General features: G+C 40.5%; 1 protein-coding gene across 1 annotated transcript in view; it reads right to left on the bottom strand.

The window, feature by feature from the left end:
- Positions 1-476: 476 nt before the first annotated feature.
- Positions 477-25,017, bottom strand: part of ASB7 (ankyrin repeat and SOCS box containing 7) — a 48,304-nt gene continuing 23,763 nt past the window's right edge. Inside the window, exons 5-6 of the mRNA XM_028122823.2 lie at positions 17,234-17,839; positions 477-3,898 (exon numbers count right to left, since the gene is read on the bottom strand). Coding sequence (XP_027978624.1) covers positions 3,759-3,898; positions 17,234-17,839 — 746 coding nt within the window. The 3' untranslated portion in view covers positions 477-3,758. The remainder of the gene's footprint in view (positions 3,899-17,233; positions 17,840-25,017) is intronic.

The raw sequence follows: 25,017 nt of genomic DNA, 5'->3' as shown, positions 1-25,017 counted from the left end.
CCTGAATCAAGCTGTGTTTATATTACATAAGGGAAGTGTGAAATCAGAGTTGTCTTGCTTCTCTCTCCTGCAGGCTAATAAACTCCCTCCAATTCATCGTTCTACTGTTCTGTGCTTAGAAACGCTGTGGTCCAAACTCTGTGCTCAGTCAAGGTGTGGCAGGCATGAGGCAAAGGTGAAATTGGCCTAAAAAGGGTCAGGCCTCACTCAACACACTGCAGGATGCCATTGTTTTCTGTTGTGGGTGTATGAGGGATGCAGCGAAAACTGCGACTTGCGGAGGGGGCAAGAACTGCCTTCTCTGATCTAAAATGGTGCTGTTTTCTCTATCAGGCTCTCGAAGCAATTCCCAATGATCTAAAATGCCGACGAAGGAAAGAGAGCTCTTCGCCTCTTTTCACCGAACAGCCTGAAATACTAAAAAGCTAAAGGCAGACTAGAAATAAAACACAATTCCGATAGGTTTTAAACCAGATTTAAGTTTTTTTTTTTAATTCAAATTGACCCAAAGCAAAACTTACATTACAAAGGAAGAACAAAATACATTATGATATAACACACTAGGAGTTACATGAAAGCTAAATTTGTGGGCAAAGGGCCTCATCCCAATCACATTCTGGGCTAATGAGCGACTCTGCAGGAAAAGTTAGAATCTCTATTTGTGTATGGTCCACTCTGGTAATGAAACTATACATTCTTGTCTCTTAGGGTGCGCATCTGACAAATCACTCTAGACTCCTCATGCTCCAGATGTGTACTCTTGCCACTGCCAGAACAATGAATTCTCTAGCGGAAATGCTGTTCCAAGCATTACGGATAATGAATTAAAAAAAAAACAAAACAGTCAAGTCCTCCAAACTAACAAGCGTGGGTTATTTTGTAGTAAATAGTTTAGAAATATGGGAATTAAATAATCTAAAAAACACTCTTAACTCTGCTGTACATTTATAAACACAAATATTTACACACAAAAAAAATCTGTTTTCAAAAGATGAGGTTTGCAGTTCATTAATGATCATAATCTTTTATGAGCTGGTTTCTTTGGTGTACTTGCCAAATATACTTTCATAAAGGTTTAGTAATAGGCTTAAACAATAAATTTCAAAAGGAACATGGAAGGGTCAGCGACAAATCTGATGATATTCAGAACGTTTCAGTGAAGATTCTGGAAAAACCAATCAATCGATTTTTGGAAAATAACTTGTTCTCTCTACTCGTTACGTGACCACCGCATGCGTCTCTGCCAATTAAATTGAAATGTGGACCCGCACGTTGATCCCTATGTTCTACTGGTTATCACCTTTGAGACTAAAATTTTAGTTTTGGTTAAACAGGATATGTGATTGGGATTTTACTAACAAAAATAAAACATTCTTTTTAAGTTTCCAGGTAAATCACACCTCCAACAATAAATAATGGAATTATACACTTCTTCATTAAATAGAAATTTCAATTCCAAGGAAGAGCTCTCATAATTTTTTTTTTTCCGAAGTCGCAGCAGCAATGCAGAACAAAGAATTTACCTTAATCTGATCTTTTTACTTGGAACTCCCTGACTCAAACTCAGTGGCTAACTTAGTTTGGAAACCTCTGAATGGCTGGGGAAAGAAAGTCATTTTCATCTACCTGAATAAATGAATACACACGTTTTGAGGAATTAAACCCTGTGTGAAGGTAACGTTACTAGCACTGCTCCGAGTACAGGGTCCCGGGCGCCCGCCCTCCCAGCTCCTTGTCTCCCCGGGCCTGGGGTTTGACGGGGAAGGAACACACAATACATTTCTGGCCATGCACGTTCCTGACACTGCAAGTATGTCTCACTTCTGACTTGGGTACTGGTAGAAAGGATGAGAACACAGCTCAGCTGCATGAGGGACTCTCTATCGGAAGATGACATTCTGGAGATGGGAGACCACCCATTTCTATCCATCAGGCTCCGGTTAGTCTTGGAATGGTTACCAAATTGGCCACACTATTACTGGCTCCCTGCAAAAGAGTCTATGTACCCCATCAGCAATCCCCCTGAATCATTCTTTTTCCGGAGCTGCCCGTTCTTCAGGCACCTGGGCACTGCCTAGGCACGAGCAGATCCAATATACCAATGCCAAAGCTACTCGGCATCCTAGGGAACTGACTCTGTGCTTGAGAGATAGATATCCCTGCTGGCTCTCTAAAAAAAGGTAAAGCCAGAGTAGGTGCTCAATTCTGCTTAGTTATACTTTCCAGGTGAAGTAGTTTTATACTTAATGACTCAAAACTAGAAATTCAGACAAAAGAAGCCCTTTATCTTGTAAACGTCTGATAACAAATTTATTTCTAGCGCATAAATATTTTGAAATCGCCCAAAGCACTGAGAACAATACTGGGATATTTGAAAAGGTTCTTCTGAAACTAAAATGATGGCATGTTAATAAGCACAGAACACGTTTCCGAGGGCATCAGCGTAGATCCCTAATGTCTCTGGAAACTTTCCCACTGTTACTGACACTTTATCATAACTGTGTTTACACTGCAAACATATGCCCAATCAACCCAGAAAATAAAATAACCTTCCAGAAGAGCTTCACTGTGCATACCCTTAAAATAGATAGGAAGTGTTGAATTAGCCTATTAGGAATTAACCAGACTTACAAATGTGCACCCATTAGAAATTGTACCCTTTAGAAATTTTTTTAACTGGGAAGAAGGAAAAAAAACAAAAACAAAAAACACCATGAAACCACCCCCAAATTATTTAACTGTTAAAGCCAAATGGCTTAACAATATTTTGGGTTATTTTTAGGGAAGACTCTACCACCAGGATATGAAATTTTCTGCTTAAAGTGAAGTAAAAGACAAAGCTTACAATGGAAATGGCACCTGACATCCTATGGTCCTGCAATTAAAATTAAAGTGGCGGTTCCTGTTCTCACGGGCATGTCAAAGCTGGCTGTGGAATGAGAAACATTGAGTGAAATAATGGATAAAATACACCAGAAAGAGTATTGCACGGGAGGCACTGTTTTAAAAACAGAATACACTGGCTTTATAAAGTTATTTTTGTTTCCATTAATTGTTTTAAAAGCACGATTCAACGAGAGACAGAATTGAGACCCAATGTCTCTGGGTAGTGTACTACAGTTGTTAAAAAAAAATAAGTTAAAAACAAGAGCACACCAACAGGAAAGCAGAGGTACTGGATTTATGTCATCCAAGAGCTACATTAATTAGGAAAGGAACAGTTTCAAACAGCCAATTTGTACTCATTAAAAATGAATGAGGTGACAGAGTTACTTTAAAAATTTCTTAGGGCATTTTCCAGTAGAACCCAGGACCCCCCCGGGTGAAACTGTGCCTCCAAACCTTAACAAGTGCTCTGCTGGTTTATAATGTCGTGCACGCCCATGAAACCATACATTTGGAAAGGGGAAATTCTCCACTCCAACGCTGCTTGTGTTGTTTTGGAAAAACAATTTTCGTAAATGCAATATTGTATAGAAAGCATGGACCTCTTAAACTTGGACCAAGAAACCAAATTAAGACCTTCAAGCATGTGGTGTGTGTGTGTGTGTGTGTGTGTGTGTTTATATATATAAAAAAAAAATCCCTCCCCTACCATGAAAACCAAACAAACAAACAATCAAAAAACCTAAAAGTGTATACCTGCTTTCTGACTTCACAGCAAATCAGAAATTGCATAGGATATACTTTGTGCAAGGCAAAAAGCCTTTTAAGTATCTGGAATATAACTCCTAATCTTGCTCACAGTTCTGTGTACATCAGATATCATCAAATTTGTGTTTTAAGTAGTCTTTCATGACCTTGGCAATTGGTAGTTCATCAAGTAGCTTTAGGTTTTGAAGGCCTATACATTGTCGAATTTTAATTCGGCACAGGTCCTGCAAGTTTCTGGGCTGTCCTAAAAAGACAGAAAAAAGAAACAGTTACAAAGCTACACAGTACAATATTTAAGGCAGGCTTTTCAGTTCTGAAAAGAATTATTTGTTTCACGGGGACGTGTCTCTCTATGGACTTCACATGCAAAGGACCAGACAGACTTACTGAGAGGACGCGCCCTGGGGACCTTCATGTGAGGTCCCATCTGATGCTTTTCACAACCCTGGGATGATGGATATTTTCACCTCCATGTTACAAATAAGGACTCAAGGGATCAGGGATTTGAGCAAATTGCTCAATGTCAGATGACCAATTAAAGCTTTTTGGACAGAGACTAAAACCAGTTTTTCTGAGTCTAAGCCTGGTATTCTTTTCATTATAAATCAGAATGCCTGTTTTCATCCTGGGATGCCTCTAATATGCTGAGTGAACCTGGGTGAGCAAATCAAAGTTTCTCTGTCTGAAAAGTGGGGGAACCGAATGAGAAGCTATCTAATGTGGCCCCTCCTTCAGCTCACCACTGAGGACACTGGAGCCGAGACACGTAGCATGATCTCCAGGGAGCTTTCCCAAGCGACATCTGCCCACCTGTTCACCATGATTCTGGACATAGCAGACCCTTGGCTGTAGGTACGAGGGCATAGACTGGGGGGGGGGGGGGGGGGCAGGGAGCCAGGCAGAAAAAACACCCCAAACTATTCTGAATCTCCGTGTCTTCAAACCTCACACCCTTACCGTGTGCCAATAAAAACCACTGCTGTAACTCAACTCAGAATTACAAAATTCAATTTCGTTCACTTCTGAATATCGTATTTTACCAGAACGATTCAGATGACCTCAAACGCAAGCAAGAATTCCGAGCAACAGTGCCTCAGTTGTATCTGGACTCACATAAATTTTGCTCTCATATTAAATGGTAACAAACAGCAAAAGCTAACATGTTGAATGCTTACTCCATGCCATGGGTCCTTATAAGCTCTCAACATACACTAACTCGTTTCATCCTTTTATGAGGGAAGCACTACTTTGATCATCATCCCCATCTTACAGACTCCTTGCGTCTCAGAGAGATTAAGTAACATGCTCAAAGTCAAATAGAATGCCATACCTCAGCGAATCTCAAACTTCTTGGTCTCAAAACCTCTTTGCATTTTTTAAATATATCAAGGACCCAAAAGAACTTCCATTTATGTGGGTTATATCTATCAATAATTACCATATTAGAAGTTAAAGTGAATTTTAGAAATACTTATTCATTAAAAAAAAATAAAAATAAACCCATTACATGGGGCCACAGACAACATTGGTACAAAAAAACAGTATTTTAAAAAACAGTAAGAAGAATGACATTCTTTCACATTTTTGCAAAGTTCTTAAAGGGTTGGCTTAACAGAGGACAGCTGAGTTCTCATATATGCTTCTACATTCAATCTGCTGTGATAAAGTCATCTCGTCTCTGGACAAGTCCACTTATGCTCACGAAAGAAGGAACGTGAAAAAGGCAGATCATGTCTCGGTGTTATGAAAATCGTTTTGAGCTCAGATAGGGGAAAGGGTCTTGTGGACCTCCAGGAGTCCCCAAGCCGTACATGGAGAACAATTGCTACAATTAGTACTTTACCCCTTACTTGAACTGCCCTTGTTTATAGTGATCGCCATTATTCAAAATTAAGTAATTCTTCATAAATGAAAAAGGCTCCTTAAACCTCTCTGTAAGGGCCTGTGTGAACATGTGCTTTCCAAGAGTTACTTAACACACGGTCTTCTCTGAACAAAATTGCAGAAGCTACTGCTTTCCTGGAAACGCCTGTAAACCTGGGGCGTGTGTATCTACGGATACCTGCATGCAGATCAGTGTGAGGCTGGGATACACTCACGCGTCTCTCGCCAACATGTGTCTCCTCCATTTTCCAGATCTCTGCTCAGAAGCACTTCATTAGGGGTGACAAAGGTTCCCCATCAGATACTTCAGAGTTCCTTTCTACTACAGCACTTAATAAGGCTGTGATTTTACATTTATTTGGTGATTCTCTACTAATGTCCACCTTCTTCACTATCTGACATGTTCCATGAGGGCAAGACCACATCTGGCTGCCAATGTGGCCCAACACCTGACACTATCCTCAGTAAAAACTAGCTGAATGAATGAATACTTAACAGGCTTGTCCATAAGGGACAAACCAGTCAACTCATTGCAAAACCCACCCATGTCAACGGCAAATCATTTTCTAACCTGTTTTGAATTATTTTTCACCACCCTTCATGGGCTACCATTAGGAAGGGAATAAATTATCATTGTCATTTTTTGATAAGCGCTTACAGTATTTGATCTGCAAATGCAAACCAGAATATGAATTAGATATGAACCTTCTTTTTTCAGAGTGAAGAATCTGATTTTCCTAATAGATGGCAGGTTCTTTTCAAATGTAATATTAACAAAAAGAACAAGCACAATGTATTCAGGCAAAAAACAGGTGAGGATAAGACTGACATGTAAAAAATATATGCACACTTAAATGGAAACATATCATCCGACAAAGTAGAAAACCTGTATTATCGGGATTTGCTTAGCTAAAGGGAAAAAAGAAGGGATCGAGACAAAGGGTTATGTAAGGGGGATCTTCTGATAGTCCTATTTTGTGTCAGACTGTGCTCTCCAAAAATAACCACAATATCACCTATGCCTCATTTTCTTTTTTACAGTGTGATCCATATGCCCACCTTTAAGAGATGGAGCCTTGGTTCCCCTTCCTTGCAACTGGGTGCACTCATCACTATGGGGGAAGTGAAACTATGTGACTGCGATGAGTAAGTCACAGAAGGGGACATGCTTTCACCTGGTTCTTGGGACATTCACTCTGCCAACACAGCTACCAGCATGCCATGAAGTCTGAGCAGTCTAGAAGGAAGAACTGAGGTCACTGCCCAGCAACCCTGGCTGAACTCCAACCGCCAGCACCCAATTGCCAGCCATCGGAGCGGGCCACCTTGGGAAAGTGGAGAGGCCCCGGTCAAGAGACTCCAGATGACACTGCGTGGGGCAGAGAAGCAAAATAATCCACCATTACTGTGTTAAGCCACTAAAATTTGCAGCATTAAATAACTGAGATTCTGGGACCCCGAAGCAGGGTGTGTTGTCATTAAAAAAATAAAAAAAAAAAAAAAATCTAAAATATGTGGCTTTATCACTGGGACCAGCTGGTGGGGAAGGGCTCTGAGGAGTCTGTTAGGGCTTAAAAGAAAGTTCTAAAATGTTACTAGAAGCTGGGGTTGGGGCGGGGGGCTTTTATTAGTAGCAGAAAGTTTGGCAACACTGTCCCCTGCTGTAACATAGAAAAGTAGTAAATATATCCTAATGATCTAGTTAAGAAGATTCTGCAGGCCCACTACTGGAGGGGCCACTGGCTCTCCTCACTGTCTGTGATAAAATGCAAGAAAGCAAAGATAAGCTGGCACCTGTAATCCAAGGGATGTAGCTACAATAATCCTATCATCCTCAGAAGGTACCTCCACAGGGCCTCTCCCCGGGAGAGATGAACTTTCTATGTCTAAACATCAGAGAGTTTTACTCGATTTGCTACTGATTTTTCTTCTCCTTAAGTGGCGTGTTGTGGCAATCTTTTACTATTCTGGGAGAATCTTATCTTTTAAAGAGCTCTTGACCATGTATAATCTGCAGAATGACCTTTAATGGGAGAGGCACATCTTAGTGGTTAAAAGCATCAAGTCTGGAGCAGGACGGCCCGGGTCTGACTCCTGGCCCCACCATTTACAATCCGTGTGATCTTGGGCAAGATCCTTAGCCTCCTGCCTCAGATTCCTCATCTATGAACCAAGGATAACAACACCTCCATCACAGGCTTTACAAGCATCAAAAAAGTTAATTTTGCTAAATTGCTTATGGGTATAGTACCAGACACATAGTAAGGGCTATATAAGTATTTGGTGAATAAAGGTTAAAATAGTGATTTTTCAATACTTGTAAGGATAACGTTTGCTTCTCCTTCCCAGAAAAGCAGAGGGTGCTTCCTGGAAGTTGAGGTCTCCCCTCTTCCTGGTGTTAAGAGAGGAAGACAACTAGTTGGCAGCTTACAGCAAAGGAGCCACTTGGTAATCAGTTACGGGGAAACGGTCCCGGCCAAACTGATGGGACTGACACTGGGTATCGCCGCGTGATTTAGGGCAGGCAGAGATGTAAGGACCTTAACCATATAAAAACCCGTGCGGTGATGAAGGGAGGGGTGTCTCTAAGTTACTGCGCCGCCAATGGAGATAGGGACTCATCTTGCCATGCTGGAATGCGGACCGGGCGGCAGGCTTCAACAGGCAGGAGTGATAAGGACTACTCATTGCCATCCCTGCTATTTCTAAGACTGACTAAGGAGCTTTTTTTTTTTTTTCTCAGGAATATCATTTTAGGAACAGAAAATTATGATTCAAAAAGTCCTTACTTTCCAGTCAACCCATCACTCAAAAAAGATTTAGTGTGCACCTCCTATGTACCCCCAAAATGCGCTACGCCATGGCTTAAAGGGGTGAGGGGAGAGAAGGCGGCAGAAGAAAAGAAGGCAGAGAAAGAGAATAAAGAGAATGAAACCAGAAACACTCAACACACACGTGCACAACGTTTACTAGGTGTCGCAGAAAATTACTCCTACCCTGTTAAGTAACAACCGCCTTGTCCAAGGGATTGTAACAGGAGAGACCTGGGGGGATGGCTCACACAAGAGTATAATTTCAGGAATCATAAACACTTTGGGGGATGCAGGAACACTACCAGGTATTCACACTAACAAAGTACAACGGGATTGCATAACAGTTCAAAGGGCTGTTAGTCTCTCCATTTGGTAAAGCAGCCCATCATTAGTAATAATTGGGCTGGTATAAAATAGGAAATCAGCTTTTGAAGGGTCTGGTCTAAGATAAATTACAAAACCAGGGCAGCAGCATAATTTAGAAAATTAAATATCCTAAACCACGTCCTTTTGATACCACCATTACCACATTTATGATAGGCTAAACTTATTTGGGTAAAATATTTGTAAAGGTAGACAGAGAGGCAAAACATCTTTGTAGAGCCAGAGAAAAGAAAATGAAAGCAAAACAACGTCCCGGGTCTTCTTTGGGGGAGAGGGGAAAGAGGCCGGCAGTAGAGGGTGTAAAGAAAGATTTAGCCTCCTCTGACTGCTGTCTACAATCTGACTTGTGCCTTTCAGCTACCTCCCCATTTTAGGTCAGCATCTGGAATGGTCTCCCAATACCTCTTCGTTTTATTTCAGCTTCCCATTTTAAAATCCTACCATAAACACGTTTTGTTCCTTTGCTCTTGTCTCTGAATTTCCTTCACAGACACTCAGGATGAAATGTGTTCAACAAATCTTTATAGGACAATGACAGTTTCTAGCTCACCTTAATATAAAAATCGGGGCATTATAAAATAATTTAACTTAGATAAAATCCAAATATATACAGTATCAGCCTTGATGACATTTGTCCATTGGTTACATTTGTTCCCACAGGCTAATGACCTTTGACCTATATTCTTCATTTGCATTAAAACTAAACAAAACCGGGTCCCTGGGTGGCTCAGTTGGTTGAGCGACTGCCTTCAGCTCAGGTCATGATCCTGGAGTCCCGAGATCGAGTCCCGCATCGGGCTCCCTGCTCAGCGGGGAGTCTGCTTCTCCCTCTGACCTTCCTCCCTTTCATGCTCTCTCTCTACCATTCTCTCTCTCTCAATAAATAGATAAAAATCTTAAAATAAAAAACTTAAAACTAAACAAAACCATAGACTGCTTCTTAACAAATAACAAATCTCTAGAAGCCTATATTGAAAACAGAAAGCAATATAAATATCATGAAAAAAGTGAAGAATAAGGCAATGCTTTCTAGATCAAAGGACCTTAAAATGTAGTATAAGTGACTTAGAACTATGTACTATTGATTTCTAAAAGTAATTTTATTTTTTTTTAAAGATTTTATTTATTTATTTGAGAGAAAGAATGAGAGAGAGAGCACATGAGAGGGGGGAGGGTCAGAGGGAGAAGCAGACTCCCTGCCGAGCAGGGAGCCGATGCGGGACTCGATCCCGGGACTCCAGGATCATGACCTGAGCCGAAGGCAGTTGCTTAACCAACTGAGCCACCCAGGCTCCCTTAAAAGTGATTTTAGTAATTGGAACCCAAAGGCCTATCAAGACTATAATGCAGATATCTGGCAAATCCCCAATTTATTACCAAAAAAAAAAAAAAGCAATAATAAAAAAATCACCATAGGTAAAATGTGCTACACAAATTCTCTTAAAGAGTTACACTAGGTGGGGCGCCTGGGTGGCTCAATTGGTTAAGTGACTGCCTTCGGCTCAGGTCATGATCCCGGGGTCCTGGGATCGAGCCCCGCATCGGGCGCCCTGCTCCGCGGGAAGCCTGCTTCTCCCTCCCCCACTCTTCCTGCTTGTGTTCCCTCTCTCGCTGTGTCAATTAAATAAATAAATAAAATATTAAAAAAAAAAAAGTTACACTAGGTAACGCTGTTTTGATATCATCCTACTCTCCCCCCAAAAATCAAAGAAAGTGATTAAAGAAGCATTTGAAAGAAAAACAGAAATAAGGGCACCTGTCGTAGAGGTGTTGTTTTTATGTGATCATCTGCTCACATGCTTGCCGCTGTACTAGATTTAGCTGAGAAAGCCACAACCTAAATTTTACCTTCTTAAAATTAAAAAAAAAAAGAAAAAAGTCATGACTTGTATTCTTACTTTTTAGAGTTTGAAACTGTTTTTGAAGTTTAACTCCTGCTGCCAAAACATCGTGTTTGACTATTTTTAAATAAAAACACATTTCAGGTTACTGCAGTGTTTGTAAAACAGTATTTTTAAACACCTGTGATGCTGTTCTGGAACGCAACACGCTTAAGTACTTGACAGACTAAGTCTCCCCCAAATAGTTTACCCAATTCAATTCCCATCTACCTAATCTTTTTTTTTTCTTAGAAATAGGAGCCATTTAATTTCCTAAACTATACAAATCAAAATACAACCCAGTCCGACCTTTCACACACCACTGATGCAAACTGAGTGGTTGCTTCAAGTCTGTGAGCAACATCTACTAGAAACACAGATTGCAACTTGGCCTCCTTTTGGATAGTAAACACAAACCCAAACTGCATATTCCCTGCCTTAAGAATAATCTAGACCAGAGCTTGCCACAGAATAAAAGATGCTTGTGAAAGTTGGCTGTTCAGTGAACAAAAATTCATGGTTAACTTGCTCAAGGACTTCTTGGCACCTTGGATATGCTACTCCCTGAAACTGGGATCTAGAATCCAGGGTACTAGTCTTCCAAACTAATTTGAATAATGTATCCGTTTACCCTCACAGCATCTGATAGAACCACAATTTTATAAGCACGCTTCAGGAATCACTGATCTCTACAGATCCTAAGTTGTAAATACACTGGCATAGGGCAAGTAGTAATTTAAAGCATTTCATTTTATCCAGACTGTAGTTAACTGCAAACAGAAATATATTAGCAATTCACCAAATCTGAAAACACCAGGCTAACAAGGTGTCCTTAAAAATTTGAATGTAGAAGTTGTACATCACCAGGGTCTCAATCTTTTAGTTTTATGACCTCTTTGCACTCTCAAAATTGGAGGACCCCAAAGAATTTTTGTTTATGTGGGTTATCTCTATCTGTATTTGCCATACTTAGAAATTTAGGTTGGGAAATTTAAAACATATTCGTTGATTAATTAAAAAATAACAGTAATATGGGGTGCCTGGCTGGCTCAGTTGGCGGAGCATGCAACTCTTGATCTCAGGGTTTGGAGTTCAAGCCCCACACTGGGTGTAGAGATTACTAAAAAAATAAAATCTTAAAAAAAAAAATAACAGAAATATAAATTATCAGTTGAAGTAAATTTTGGTAGACAAAAGAGGCTGCTTTCTGAAACAAAAAAGGTTTCACGAGAAGAGTGGCACTGTTCTACATGTTTGCAAATTATCTCTTAAAGTCTGGCTTCATACGAGATAGCTGGATTCACAGATCTGCTCCTGCATTCTGTTCTTATATGCTGTCTTGACTGAAGTACTTCAAGAAAATCCAGCTTCATTCACATAGTTGGAAAGGGAAAGAATATTTTCATGGTCTTTTTAGATGATCGTCATCTTCTTCGATACTTCCCCAAAACTCAACAAGTGGTATTTTTTTAAAGGTTAGTTGCAATATGCAATCTGAAACCAAATCAATGAACCTCTCGTACTCTTTCACATTCAAATCCATTGGTCTACTTTGTCCTTTGAATGGATCTTTTACCCATGCATGTTTTTGTCAAATTATGCATTAGTCCTTTGGAAAACATTGGCTCACTAGGTTATGAAGATCTTCCAAATGTTGACCCATTTCATTAATTATTATCAAAAAATCACTTTTGTTAGTATTGCCGCTCATCTCAAAACAGTCTTTGCATATTGGGAAACTGCCAATGTCACAGTAGCAAACACAAGCTTTTCAAAATTCTAATTTTCACTTGAAAGCTCAAATTTTATGACTTGTCATAAATACGGTCAATTGTTTTCCTTAACATGACAAGAAAGTCTGCCAAATAGCCAAGACTAAATAGCTATCGTTTGGCTGTCAGTCAATCTTCCAGGTAAAAATGGGTGTTCCACAAAAAAAGCTGCTGGTTCAGCTCAAACAAATCGAAGAAGAGCTTTCTGTCAATTCAATCACAGCACTTTGGTATGCAATAAGAATACTTTCAATTTCCATTCCACAGAATATTAAAAAGGCATGTACTAAGAGGCATCAGATTTAATGGGATTAATTTTACTGCTTTGTCAAAGACATCCCTAAATGGAACCGCAATCTTCTTTAGTGAGACTGCCTGGTGGTGAAGAACTCAAGAACTACGTGTACCCTTTGGGGCCACTGCCTCCGTTGACACAGAGGAGCCAGCAGTTTGACCCGCCATTGCTCCTACCCCATCAGTCAAATGACAGCGCAGTGAAAGAGGCGAATCACATCTCAGCGCTGCTATGAAATCTATTTTGACCTCATGGGCACCTAAAATGGTCTTGCGGACCCCCCAAGAGGCCACACTGTGAAAACCACTGTTCTACATAAATCATAAAATAAAATCACAAACAGCAGGAAATCATTCCCTTTAAGAGTGGTTACCGGCAAGAATTTTAAAAAGGAGGGGGGAGACCCCAAGGACTGTGGTCTAATTCCCTCATGTTTCAGAGGGGGTAACTGAGAATCAGGGGGAGCTGGGAGGCTAAGCGGCTTGCCCCAGGTTTTTAGGCATGTCAGACACGGGGGTCAAGAGCCCATTAGCTGCTCTCTCCACCACTAGAGACAGGCAGAGCTGAGAGATCTTCAGGATCATATATGGGAGACATGTGCCTCTGAATTCCAGGGGGCAAAACGCTACTCATCCCAAATGACCATGGATAGGCTGCTGTTCACTTTTTACGTAAAAACAACAAAACTAATGAACTGACTTCCAGTTTTAGCTCCTGAACATGTAAGGAGCTTGGAAGTCATCATTCCTGCTCTTGTAAGAAGAAAACGCTGAACAAATGCAAAATCAATGACTTGCCTTGGACTTGCCCACCAGTGAACAGACTTCAGAGCGCAAACCACCACAAAGTCAGGAGAGAGAAACAAATTCAGAGCGTCACCGCTGAGATCTGCGAACCTGGAGCAGAAGCCGTGGGAGCCATAAACTGGTAGGAACACTTCAATGGTAATTTTGGCGAGTTACCTGAGGCTGTGTGTGGACTGGTCTGACAGTGAGGGTCACAGTCTTAGGAAGCACCCCACCCCGACCCGCCACATTCTCTCCGTTTTACTTTCAGGAACCCCACCAGGTTGTCACAGTGAAGAGCTAATAAAACCCCCCTCGTGGCTCTGGCAAGGGAGGAGGGTTAAGAATAATCATGTGATCTACACCCAGGACCTTCTCCATAACAAAGGCCTGTTTCTCTAAGGGTAAAGACTTCACCAGAGTCTCATCCCACCTGGAGAAAGAACGGTTCTCTGACTCCAGCATCCAGAGTCTAACTGTCTCACCAAGCTGTGTGAGGGGGGAGGAGGGGGACCGAGAAGCCCAAAGTCAAGAGGGGCGACAAGACCGAGGACGCAGGAAGGACTGAAGTCTCCAGCACCTACAGCTCCAGCAGACATGGCACGCAGCCCAGCTCCTGGCCAGGTTCACACAGAACCTGACATTTAAAGGCCTATTTACCTCCGTTCCTCTTACCTGATCCATCCTGTCTGGCTTCAATAAAAAGTTACAAGACATGCTAAAAGGCAAGAAAAAAACAACAGCTGGGAGAGACAAAGCAAGCATCGGAACAGACTCAGCTATGACACAGATGTTGGAATTATCAGACAGGCAATTTAACTTATGATTGCTCTGTTAAAACTAACGAAGCTGGTAGAGGGTAACAGTAAAATCTTGCCTCTCTAATGCCTTGATGAAGTAGCAGCCCTGCAGAGGTAGATTCCACACAGTGAGTATAGACGTGCAGGTCCCTGGGCAAAGGGAGGAATGGGTGACAAGCTGACCCCTCCCACAGCTTTTCACCTTGCTGCTTGTCCGAGTCTTGGATTCCACTTTGCCTTCTGAACGTTTCCTTCTTGTGCAGAAAGAGTAACAAGCCTTACAATCGAGGGATTTCCTAGGCAGGCAGCACAACATGGCACCTGTTCTGCAAATAGGCCAGCCAATCAGACGTGGAAGCAGCCTCCTTTCAAGTGGCACTCTCCAGCAGGGAGCCATCTCGTTTTCCGCCCTCTCCACTCTGTTCTCTAAAACCCTCCTCTGATTTCCAGACTCTTGGACACAAGGAACTGCAATTACCAGAGATTTTCAGGCCTAAGGCCTTCTCCTGCAGAGGTGGCTGGCTGAAGAAAGTCCGTCCCTACCACAGGCATAATCTGTGCCTGAGAATTCAGAAGTGGGCTTTCCCCCCAAACTTAAGTTCTTCTCTACTTATCTCCAAACAAAATTCCAGGCATGCAGGTCATTAAAATCCCTTCTATACCTCCCGTAAGTTTAAAAGTTCTTGCTACTCTATGCCCGAGGTTCAGCTTTCTTGTGGAATTTCTCCCTTAAAAGATTTTTCATTCTGGATTAACTCCCTCATCCATACAGTGAGTAGGGGAGTTTACATATGGCACCGGGGAGGATAAAGGGAACAACAGTCCACCGAGCTGAAAACTACGAGGCTGGGGGAGAGTAAGAATCTAAGGGATTCACTCTATTGGGAGCAAGCCATGCCTTGCTGTTCATCCACTCTCATTTAAAATTATTTTATTTTAAAAAACATATAGGGCACTTAAAATGTGCCAGGTGCTATTTTAAGCACATTACAAACATTAACTCATTTAACCCATACAACAAGCCTGTAAGACAGATATAATTATCCTAATGATCCCATGAGGACACTGGGGCAGGGTAGTTGGGTAACCTGCCCAAGGTCACAGGTGACAGGTGGCCGAGCTGGGGCTTGAACTTGGGCAGCCTAGCTCTAGTCCATGCCCTTACCTGCTGAGCAAAATATTTAACAAAAGGGGCTGAGACAGTCACACTAATTTAACCAGGAGTCTCGAGTGAGAAATTAAAACAAAAACGAAAGCAACAACAAAAAGATACTCAGAATGTAGAAAGAGTAAGAGATACTTCACAGGCTTTTTCCAGGACAGAATCCTAACCTGAAGTTTAAGAGTAATATTCTCTCTCATAACACCAATACCCCTCCCAGTCTATGAATGAAGACTGCTAGAAAATTTGCTGAGAGAACCAGCACTTGAAATGTCACAGCACACTTTTCGTTAGATGCGGCCTGGATCTGAAGAGTCAGAGTAAGCTGGCGAGGAAACACCACACAGGACATCCCCTGTCTCACAGTAGGTCGTGTGTCTCAAAAACTTTCTTCAAGGGATCACCTGCCAGTCAGCCCAAAACCCTGCTCCCAAGGCAGACAGATCTGTGTAGAACACGGGAGCCAACAGGCACTTGTAGCCATCTAAATTTCAATTAATACAGATAAATTAACAACTCAGTTCCTCAGTGGCATTAAGCACATAACACGTGTACAACAGCCACATGGGGCCAGGGCTAGTAGCTACCACACTGGACAGCGCTGACAGGCCATTTCCATCGCCACACACAGGCCAACTGGACAGCCTAAGTTGGATCCTGAGGGTGATTTCTTTTTAGGCTTTGGTCTGCAGACACACAGTGGTAACAATGCCATCTTTTCCTTTTCATAAGCACACCAAATCCAAATTACACTTCATTTGTTCCTAAGATTTCTACTCCCAAGTTCAGTTCTAAGCAGGAGAGTAGATTATTTACCAGGTCAAGTCAACGCCTTACCCCTCAGTACCCGGTACCCACGGTGTATTTGTTCTTCCATGATAACGACTGAAAGGGAAAAAGCAGGTGAGGAAAAGGGAATTCATGAAAGAGTGCAGCAGAGGGCGAAATCAAACATTTCGTTTATCGACTTGAGCCTCAGGCTGGATGTTGAGCTCTGAAGACACACCTCGACTAGCTGCGGAGGAAGCCTGACAAGGGAGGGTGGCTATACCCACACACAGACCAATATCCCTACCAGAAAAACAATGCAAACGTGCACCGCCACGCAAGGCGGGTCACACATTTCCAGGCTTTCAGAAGAAGTGCCCATACCAAAACAGGTCAGAAGTGGAAGCCACGAGGGCCGGGGACAGTAGTACCAAATCGTCCACTGATGACAAATCTCATCTTACAACAACTTCTGGCATCTGTAACCTGCATTACTAGGATCCCTCGCTCAGGAACAACTGCTGTTCATCTCATGTGGGGTCACATCCCGGGAAGCCAGAAAAGCAACAATAAGACGTGGAGCAACAGCTTAGCACTAAAGCACCAATTCTAGAACACTTCCACAGCTATGGAACCTAAAGTCCAACGCTCTCCTTCTAATTCTTCAATCAGAAGTCCATGAAAGCCCGCATGACTATGTGTATGACCAGTAAGAACTGTCTTGTTCTAACAGAGATCTTTGTGAATTTAACAATTTCTCCTTTCTCTGTCCCTTCCTATATTTCCGCTCTCAGCCTATCTATCCCTATTATTTTCAGTTACACAATTGAATTCATATGAAATCTTGTGATATAGAGCTTTCTTTTTATTTCAGATGAATGAAGCATGACTCATATTATTAATAACTTATTAATAAGCAGGGCTGATGGGAATCATTAGCATCTGCTCATTTTAAGTTGTAAACACATCTGAAACACGCCCCCAGAAGATGAAAATTTCTTAAAAATGCAATAAGAGTAATAATTAAATTACATACTTGTGACTTCTTGTAAGAAATCCAAACACGGTCGACTACTTCCAGAAATACTTATTGAAACAGCCAATGGGGTCTGTCCTTCATAGTTCCTTGTGTTTGTGTCCGCTCCATAGTTATATAACATCCGTGCACAAAGCACATCATCCCTAAGGGCAGACAAATGCAAAGGAGTCTGTCCATCTTCTAAGCGACCCAAGTTTGTGTCTGCTCCTCTCTGAAGGAACATTCGGCAATAAGAGTGATTGCTTTTGATCACAGCATATCGCAAGAGGAAACCGTTCTGGATGTCGATGTTGGCATTGTGGTCCAGGAGGATCTTCACGCAGCTTGACCTCTCTCGGATGATGGCGAGCTGAAGGGGGGTGGTGCCTTTATCGCTGAGCGGGTCGACCTCAGCCTTGAACTCCAGTAGGAGTCGGACAAATGAGTCCCTACCATAGTGCGCAGCCACATGGAGGGGAGTCCAGCCATCATTGCTTTTGGCATTAATAATGTCACTCCTGTATTCAGATTCTAACATCAGGCGTGCAATCCGGGCCCGGCCGTGCATGGCTGCGTAATGAAGAGCAGTGAAGCCTCCGATCAAGTCCTTAACTGTCGGATCGGCTAGGGTTAAAACCAAAATGAAAACATTAGCAGACTCGAAGACAAAACAATGAATTCTACCACGGCACAGAGCATTTAAGCCCATTCCTAGGGAAAAAAAAATGTGAAATGACTGAAGATTTTAATGGACATCAAGTACTTCTTTCTCAGTTTAACTGAAGCATAGTTTTCACGGAAAATAAATTTTGGTAGAAAGTCATCAAACCTGGGTTAACAGGACAAAAATGACCTACAGAGTATTTAAAAGATAGGCAAAAACAGAGCGTTCAGATTGCCACAGCCCCTCTCGGTCTTAATTTAACCAACTGCTTTTGGCTACTCGGCTCTCTCATCTCTGTATTGTTTCATGTTTCTCTTCAGTTTTGAACTTTTTGTTTTCTCTTGTGCTTCTTGGTCTTAAAGAGAAGCATGTGTAGCAACATCTGCTGCTCTAAAGGACGGATGTACTGTGGTCTGGCAGGCTGTGTTGTTTTAGGGTGTATTAGGTAGAAAAAACAAAAAACAAAAAAAAAACTTCTGTGGTCTGTAAAAATTCCAAAGCATGTAAGATATATGTTAAGTGATCTTGATAAATCATGTTTTCCTAAGATAAGAGACTCTTCTGTGGATTCTTAGTTTTATAAGAATTTTGGAGTTTCTAAGAATTAAGTAGCACATTGTGTGAAAAATTGGGAGAAACCTCAGCCCTGTATAAATATTTTCTATAACAGTTCCAAAATGCTCTCCTAAATGGACTGATTTCTGGAAAGAAAGAGTGAAAGGAGGAAAGAGAAGCGACAATTGGCTATGTGACTCTTCATCACAAACTTTTGTCACCTGCCCCGATCTTCCCTGAAGCCAAGGGTCAGTTCTGTGTGGCTCTCATCCCACTCACCTTCCTGGGCAGTGGGGAGAAAAGGGGCAAGAAGTGCTCCCTCCTATTATGTAGGTCACGTCCTGGGGGGCCAACAATCTCTCAGGTGAAAATAAACTGGTCAGGCCTAACTACCTGTAGGATTAAAATGCTCTCTTCTTATAAAAGTCACCCTTAATTTCTGGTTTATTCATGAAAGAGAGAAATTCATGAGTGTTTTCCAAACAGAAAGCCTCCAAAGTTATAGGATTAAAACACTTCTATATTGTTTACTGAAACATTATTTAGTTCTAAACTATGTGATGACAGCTGGGTCCCTTAGAAAAATCTATGAGGCAGAAAACTCCATATAAAATATTAATAATACTATGGAGAATAAAAAATACAATTAAGAAGTAGTTGCGAACAACAACAAAAAGATACAGTACCTACACACTGTGCTACTTAAAAAAAAAAAAAGCAAGCAAGAATGTTTAAACAAAGCATTTTGCTGCCATCTACTGGTAAGGCACGAACTTGAGCGACAAATGTTTTCACTTTGACAGCTTATGCTGAGCCCTCAAGTCTCGGATACCCACCCTCCCTTACATATGGAGACTAAGGCATGAAATCTAAAAGAACCCCTTCTATTCGAATGAAACAATGAATCTTGCCAAGACTTCCATTTCTAATCTATACCTGACCAATCAGCTGCTTCTTTCTTAATCTGTGGGGTTTAAGAATACCTTCTTTCATTTCTCCCACCTTTGAATCCACCAGGGCTGTCTTTAAAGGTGCCAGCAAACAGTCTTACACGCATCTTATACTCGCTCCATTTGAAAGTAAGACTGAAATTATGTTACATGCAATTGCACCAGCATCTTTGGTTTTCCACTTTAGGCCTTTTTTAGGTGCTACTTGCATTTTGGTGCTATACTGAGCTGGGAAAAACAAAGATTAACAGATACAACAGGGATCTGCTTAGTCTCAGTAAAAACCATGAACACGCAGTAACCGAGGACATGCTGGAAACACAGCAGAGAGGTAGAGCTATAAATTAACAATGCATAAAAAGTGTATACTTACTGTCCTCAAGGCATTAACAAATAGGAGACAAAAGACAAATGAAGATGAAAACAACAATTAATTTAAGGATTCTTATAGCTAATGCAACAGATAAGGAAAAGATCTCATTTGTAATTAGTAACAGAAACTGCAAAACGCCTGGATATAAAGTAAGAGATGCATGAGGCACATGTGAAGACACTTCTTTGATTGAACTGAATTCACTTCATCTGTATCTGCTCAAATGTCCCTTCATCAGAAGAGCTTTCCCTGAACACTACCAGCAGTCCCAGCCACCTCATTACTTTGTCCTTTTAGCTCCCTTCTGCCTACTCGCAGGTGCAACTTATTTTAAACAAGTTATAGTATACTTTCAAGAAATCCATTTAAACCTACTGAAAATTTTTAAAGTATATATAAATAAAAGAAGTATTTCCTACCAATATGATTTTTTTCCAACTGCTTTAGTGAGGTACAATAAAATTCACCCGTTTTGAGTGTAGAGGTTGATGAACTCTGACAAACTATAGAGAGCCAGGTAACCGCCACCACAATCAACATACTCCCATCATCTCCGTAAGTTCCTTCCTGCCTCTTTACAGTCAATTCCTTGCCCAGACTGTAGGTCCCAGGCAACCACTACAGTTTTGCCCTTCTAGAATGCCATGTAAGTGAAATCATACAGTATGTAGACTTTTGTGTTTGACTGATTTCACTTAGCATGACGTTTCTGAAATTCACCCATGTTGTTGGTGTGTATATATCAAAAGTTCATTCCTTTGTATTGCTGAATAGTATTACCTAATATGTATATACATTTATTTATGGATTCACCAGCAGATAGATAACTGCGTTATTTCCAGTTTGAGGCTATTATGAATGAGGCTGCTGGGAACATTCACATACAAATCTGTATTTTTCATTTCATTTGGGTAGATACCTAGGAAAGAAGTGCTGGGCCACATGTTAAGTGTACATTTAACTTCCCAAGAAATTGCCACACTGTTTTTCTAAGTGGCTATACAATATTATGTTCTCTCACCAGCAAAAATGTATGAAAGTCAAAGTTCTACATCTTCATTAATACCTGGCATCATCAATAATTTTAATTTTACTGCTCCAGAGAGTATGAAGTAGTAACTTACTGAGGTTTTAATTTATATTACCCTGATGACTAGTGATATTGGGCTTATTCATGTATTTTCTTTTGTCAAGTGTCTGTTGAAATTGCTCACTCATTTTTACTACATTGTTTTTCTCATTACTGAGTTTACAATTCAACTGTGTATATATTCTGGATACAAGTCTTCGTCAGCTACGTTTTGTAAATATTTTCTCCTGGTCTCCTGATTGCCTTTTCATTTTCCTTTTTTTGAAGAGCAAAATGTTTAAATGTTGAGGAAGTCAACTCATTTGTGTCTTTTATTGCTTGTGCTTTTTGTATCGCATTTAAGAAATCTTTCCCAATGATTTATCCCTGTGCCACGGTCGAAAACCAATTTACTATACAAGTGTGGGTCTATTTCCAAACTCTGTTCTAGTCTATTGACCGAAAAGTGTATCCATACACCAATACTGGATCGTCCTGATTACTGCAGCTTTACAGAAAGCCTCGATAGCAGGTAGTACATATCCTCAAGCCTTTTAAAAAACTGTTTTGTCCAATAAATTTTAGAATCAACTTGTCATTTTCTTCAAACAAGCCTATGGGATTTTGATTGGAACTCCATCGACTCAAAAAATGGAAACCATCCCCAAATACTCTAAATAATATTGACTCTTCCAAACATGAACAAAGAATATCTGTTTAGGTCTTCTTTAATTTCCCTCAGCAATGTTTTGTACTTCTCAATGTGAAGGGCTTGCACATCTATCATTACATTACTAAATATTTTAAATATTTAATCTTAAATATTTTAAGTTTTGTTGGTATAACTAATTGTTTTAAAATTTCATTTTCCAATTATTAACTGCTGATATAGAGAAATAAAGCTGATTGTATACTGAGCTGTGTAAATTAACTAAATTCACATTTTTGTTCAAGCACATTTTTGTAGATTTGTTATGCTAGTCTATATACACAATTATGTTCTCTGCTAATAAAGAGAGCTTCACTTTCTTTCCAATCCTGACAGGACTCTTACTTAAACAAGTGTTAAATAAAAATGGTAAAAGCACATACTCTTGCCTTGTTCCTGATCTCAGAGGAAAAGCATTCGGCAGTTCACCATTTACTATGATGCACATAGTAGTTTTTCCTAGGTACCTTTCCTTAGGTTTTGGAAGTTATCTTATACTTCTGGTTTGCTGAGTCTTTATGATAAATGGGTATTTTATAGGGTCACATGCCTTTTCTGCATCTACTGAAATTATCACTTGGTATTTATACTTTTATTCCATTAATAATGTAAATTACCATGTTGATTTTCAAATCTTAAACCCTGCACTCCTGGGGTAAACAGTACTTGGCCATGATATAATATTCTTTTTTTGTACACTGATGGATTAGATTTGCTGGTATTTTGTCAAGGATTTTTGTATCTATCATCACGAAGGATACTGGTATGTAGTTTTCATTTCTTTCAATGTCTATTTGGTTTTGTTTCAGGGCACCGCAAGCCTTACGCAGTTACACAACCAAAGAGTTTGGGTAGTGCTGTTACTGTTTATTCTTTCAACATTTGAAATAATATGAGAGAGAAGGCAGCTGGGCCTAAAGTTTTCTTAGTGAAAAGTTTTAATCATGAGCTAAATTTCTTTGATATAGGGCTGTTCAATTGTTTTATTTCTCCTTGGGTCAGTTTTGGCAATTTGTGACTTTCCAGAAATTGGTCCATTTCTTCTCAACGGCAAAAAGGTGTTCGTTATATTCCTATTACCCTTTTAATGTCTACAGGATTTGTAAAACAGTTTTCCCATGTTTACTACTGGTTATGTGTTTTTTCTCTTGCTTTATCAGTCTGGCTGGAGATTTATCAATTTTGTTGATCTTTTAAGAGAGTCAATTTTTGCTTTTTTTGTTTTATCAATTTTCTCCTTCATTTGCCCATTTTCAATCCCACTGATTTTTTTTCCTCTTTATCATTCATTCCTATTCTTACTTTGGGTTTAATTCCAGCAGTACATAGAAACTTCTAATACAGCCCTCTTTCCCCTTCTTTGTGCCACTGCTGTCATATATATTACATCTTTATATAGATTTTTCTTTAAGATTTTATTTATTTGAGAAAGAAAGAGAGAGAGGGAGAGAGAAAGAGAGAACAAGCAAGGTGAAGGGCAGAGGGAGAAGCAGACCCCCCGCTGAGCAGGGAGCCCGACGCGGGGCTCGATCCCAGGATGCTGGGATCATGACCTGAGCTGAAGGCAGACACTTCACCGACTGAGCCACCCAGGCGCCCCCTAACAGCAGTTTTATACTTGTTTTATGTTGTTGTCTTTAAGAGATGAAAATGGGGAAAATATATTTATACTGTCTATGGCAGAATGATTCTAAGGGGGCCCCTCCCATAATCCCTGCCTCTTCATGTCCATGCCTTTATGTACCTCTCCCCTTGAGTTTTAAGCAGGACCTAGGACTTCCTTCTAAGCCAACAGAATGCAGCAAAGGTGATGAACTGTGTTCATCATCACTACTGTGATTGTGTTACGTTATATGAGGGTCCACCTTGCTGGCGGACTTGCTGTAGTGACTCTCGTTGCTGACCTGAGGTAAGGTGCTGGTGGGAAAGCCCATGGGACAAGAATCTGCAGGTAATCTCTAGAAACCGTAGGAACCTCCAGCCAAAGGCCCACAAGAAGCTGAGGCCCTTAGTCCTAGAAGCACAAGGAAACTAATCTGGTAACTACCTGAGTTATCTTGGAAACAAACTTTTCTCCAGTCTAGCCTACAGATGAGAACATTCTGGCCAACACCTTAAAAGTATAGGGTAATAAATGTGTGTTGTATTAAGCCACATGTCAGCGTAATTTGTTACATGGCAATAGAAACAAATACACTGTTTTTTAGATATACCTGAGTAATTACTTTTACCAGTGATCTTTAGTTTTTGTATGAAAAACAAAGGACGGTTTTGCTAGATACAAACTTCTCGACTGACAGTTTGTTTTTGGCAATTAGAATATGTCATCCCCCTGCCTTCTGGCCACTGCTGTTTCTCATGAGAAATTAGCTGCTAATCTCATCAATGAATTCTTATACATAATGAATTTCTTCTCTAGGTGCTTTCAAGATTTTCTCTTTGTTTTTGGCTTTCCACAGTTTGACTATTTTGTGTATGGATGAGTTTATCCTACTCAGAGTTCACTGAACTTTTCAGATGCGCAGTTTAGTATTTTTCATCAAATACGGGAAATTCTGGTCATTATTTCTTCAAATATTTTTTTCTGCCTCTTTCTCTCCTCTCTTTTCTGGCTCTCCCATTAGGCCTCAGGCATATTCTTGATAATGTCCCACAGGTCTACTGGGCTCTATTTTTTTTTTTGTTAGTTCTTTTTTCTATATATTCCTCAGACTAATGTCTATTTAGCAATTCTCAAGGTCACCAGTTTCTTCTGCCAGTTCCAATCTGCTGTTAATTACTATAATGAATTCTTGACTTTAGTTATTGTACTTTCAACTGGAGAATTTCTAGACACATACACATATATTGACATATATGTAAATTCTATCTCTTTATTGCTAGCTTCTATGATGAGTCACTGTCATCACGTTTTCCTTTTAATTCTCTGGACACGGTATCTGTCCTTAGTTCTTTGAACACATAATAGCTGCTTTGAAATTTTGTTAACTGAGTAAAGCATCTGGGTCCCTTCAGAAACACTTTCTATCAGCTGGTTTTATTTCCTGTGTATGAGCTATACATTCCTGTTTCTTAGGCATGTCTCACAATTTTTCTGAAAACTGAAGATTTTAGGTGATATTGGAGCAACTCTGGATTAATGAGGAACTCCTTAAAAGTGAGGATGGTGTGGAATGCTGCTACTGTTTGTTTTAGTGAAATGCTCAGACTAATTATACAAAATCTGTCTCCTTAGCACTATGCAGCTACTTAGGTCTCTGCTTAGTTGTTAATATTAAATTCTGGCTTCTAGGGGCCACTCCTAAGACTAATTCATGTTTGGTTAAAATAAGTATTTTTGACCAATGACTGGTCAGAAGCTGTGCTTAAACATCTTGAACCAGCAACGTTCCCACACTTTGCCAAGGTGGCATGTGTATAGGTTGAGGTGTACATTCAATCATCAGGGAATTTATGAGTGTGCCCTAGCTTTCATTCCCTGG

The sequence above is a fragment of the Eumetopias jubatus genome, unplaced genomic scaffold (genome assembly GCF_037043125.1).
Source record: "Eumetopias jubatus isolate StellerSeaLion01/CBP00866 unplaced genomic scaffold, mEumJub1_p1.0 scaffold_7, whole genome shotgun sequence".
NCBI lineage: Eukaryota > Metazoa > Chordata > Mammalia > Carnivora > Otariidae > Eumetopias > Eumetopias jubatus.
The sequence above is the reverse complement of the archived record's forward strand: the minus strand, read 5'-3'. Positions and strand labels throughout refer to the sequence as shown.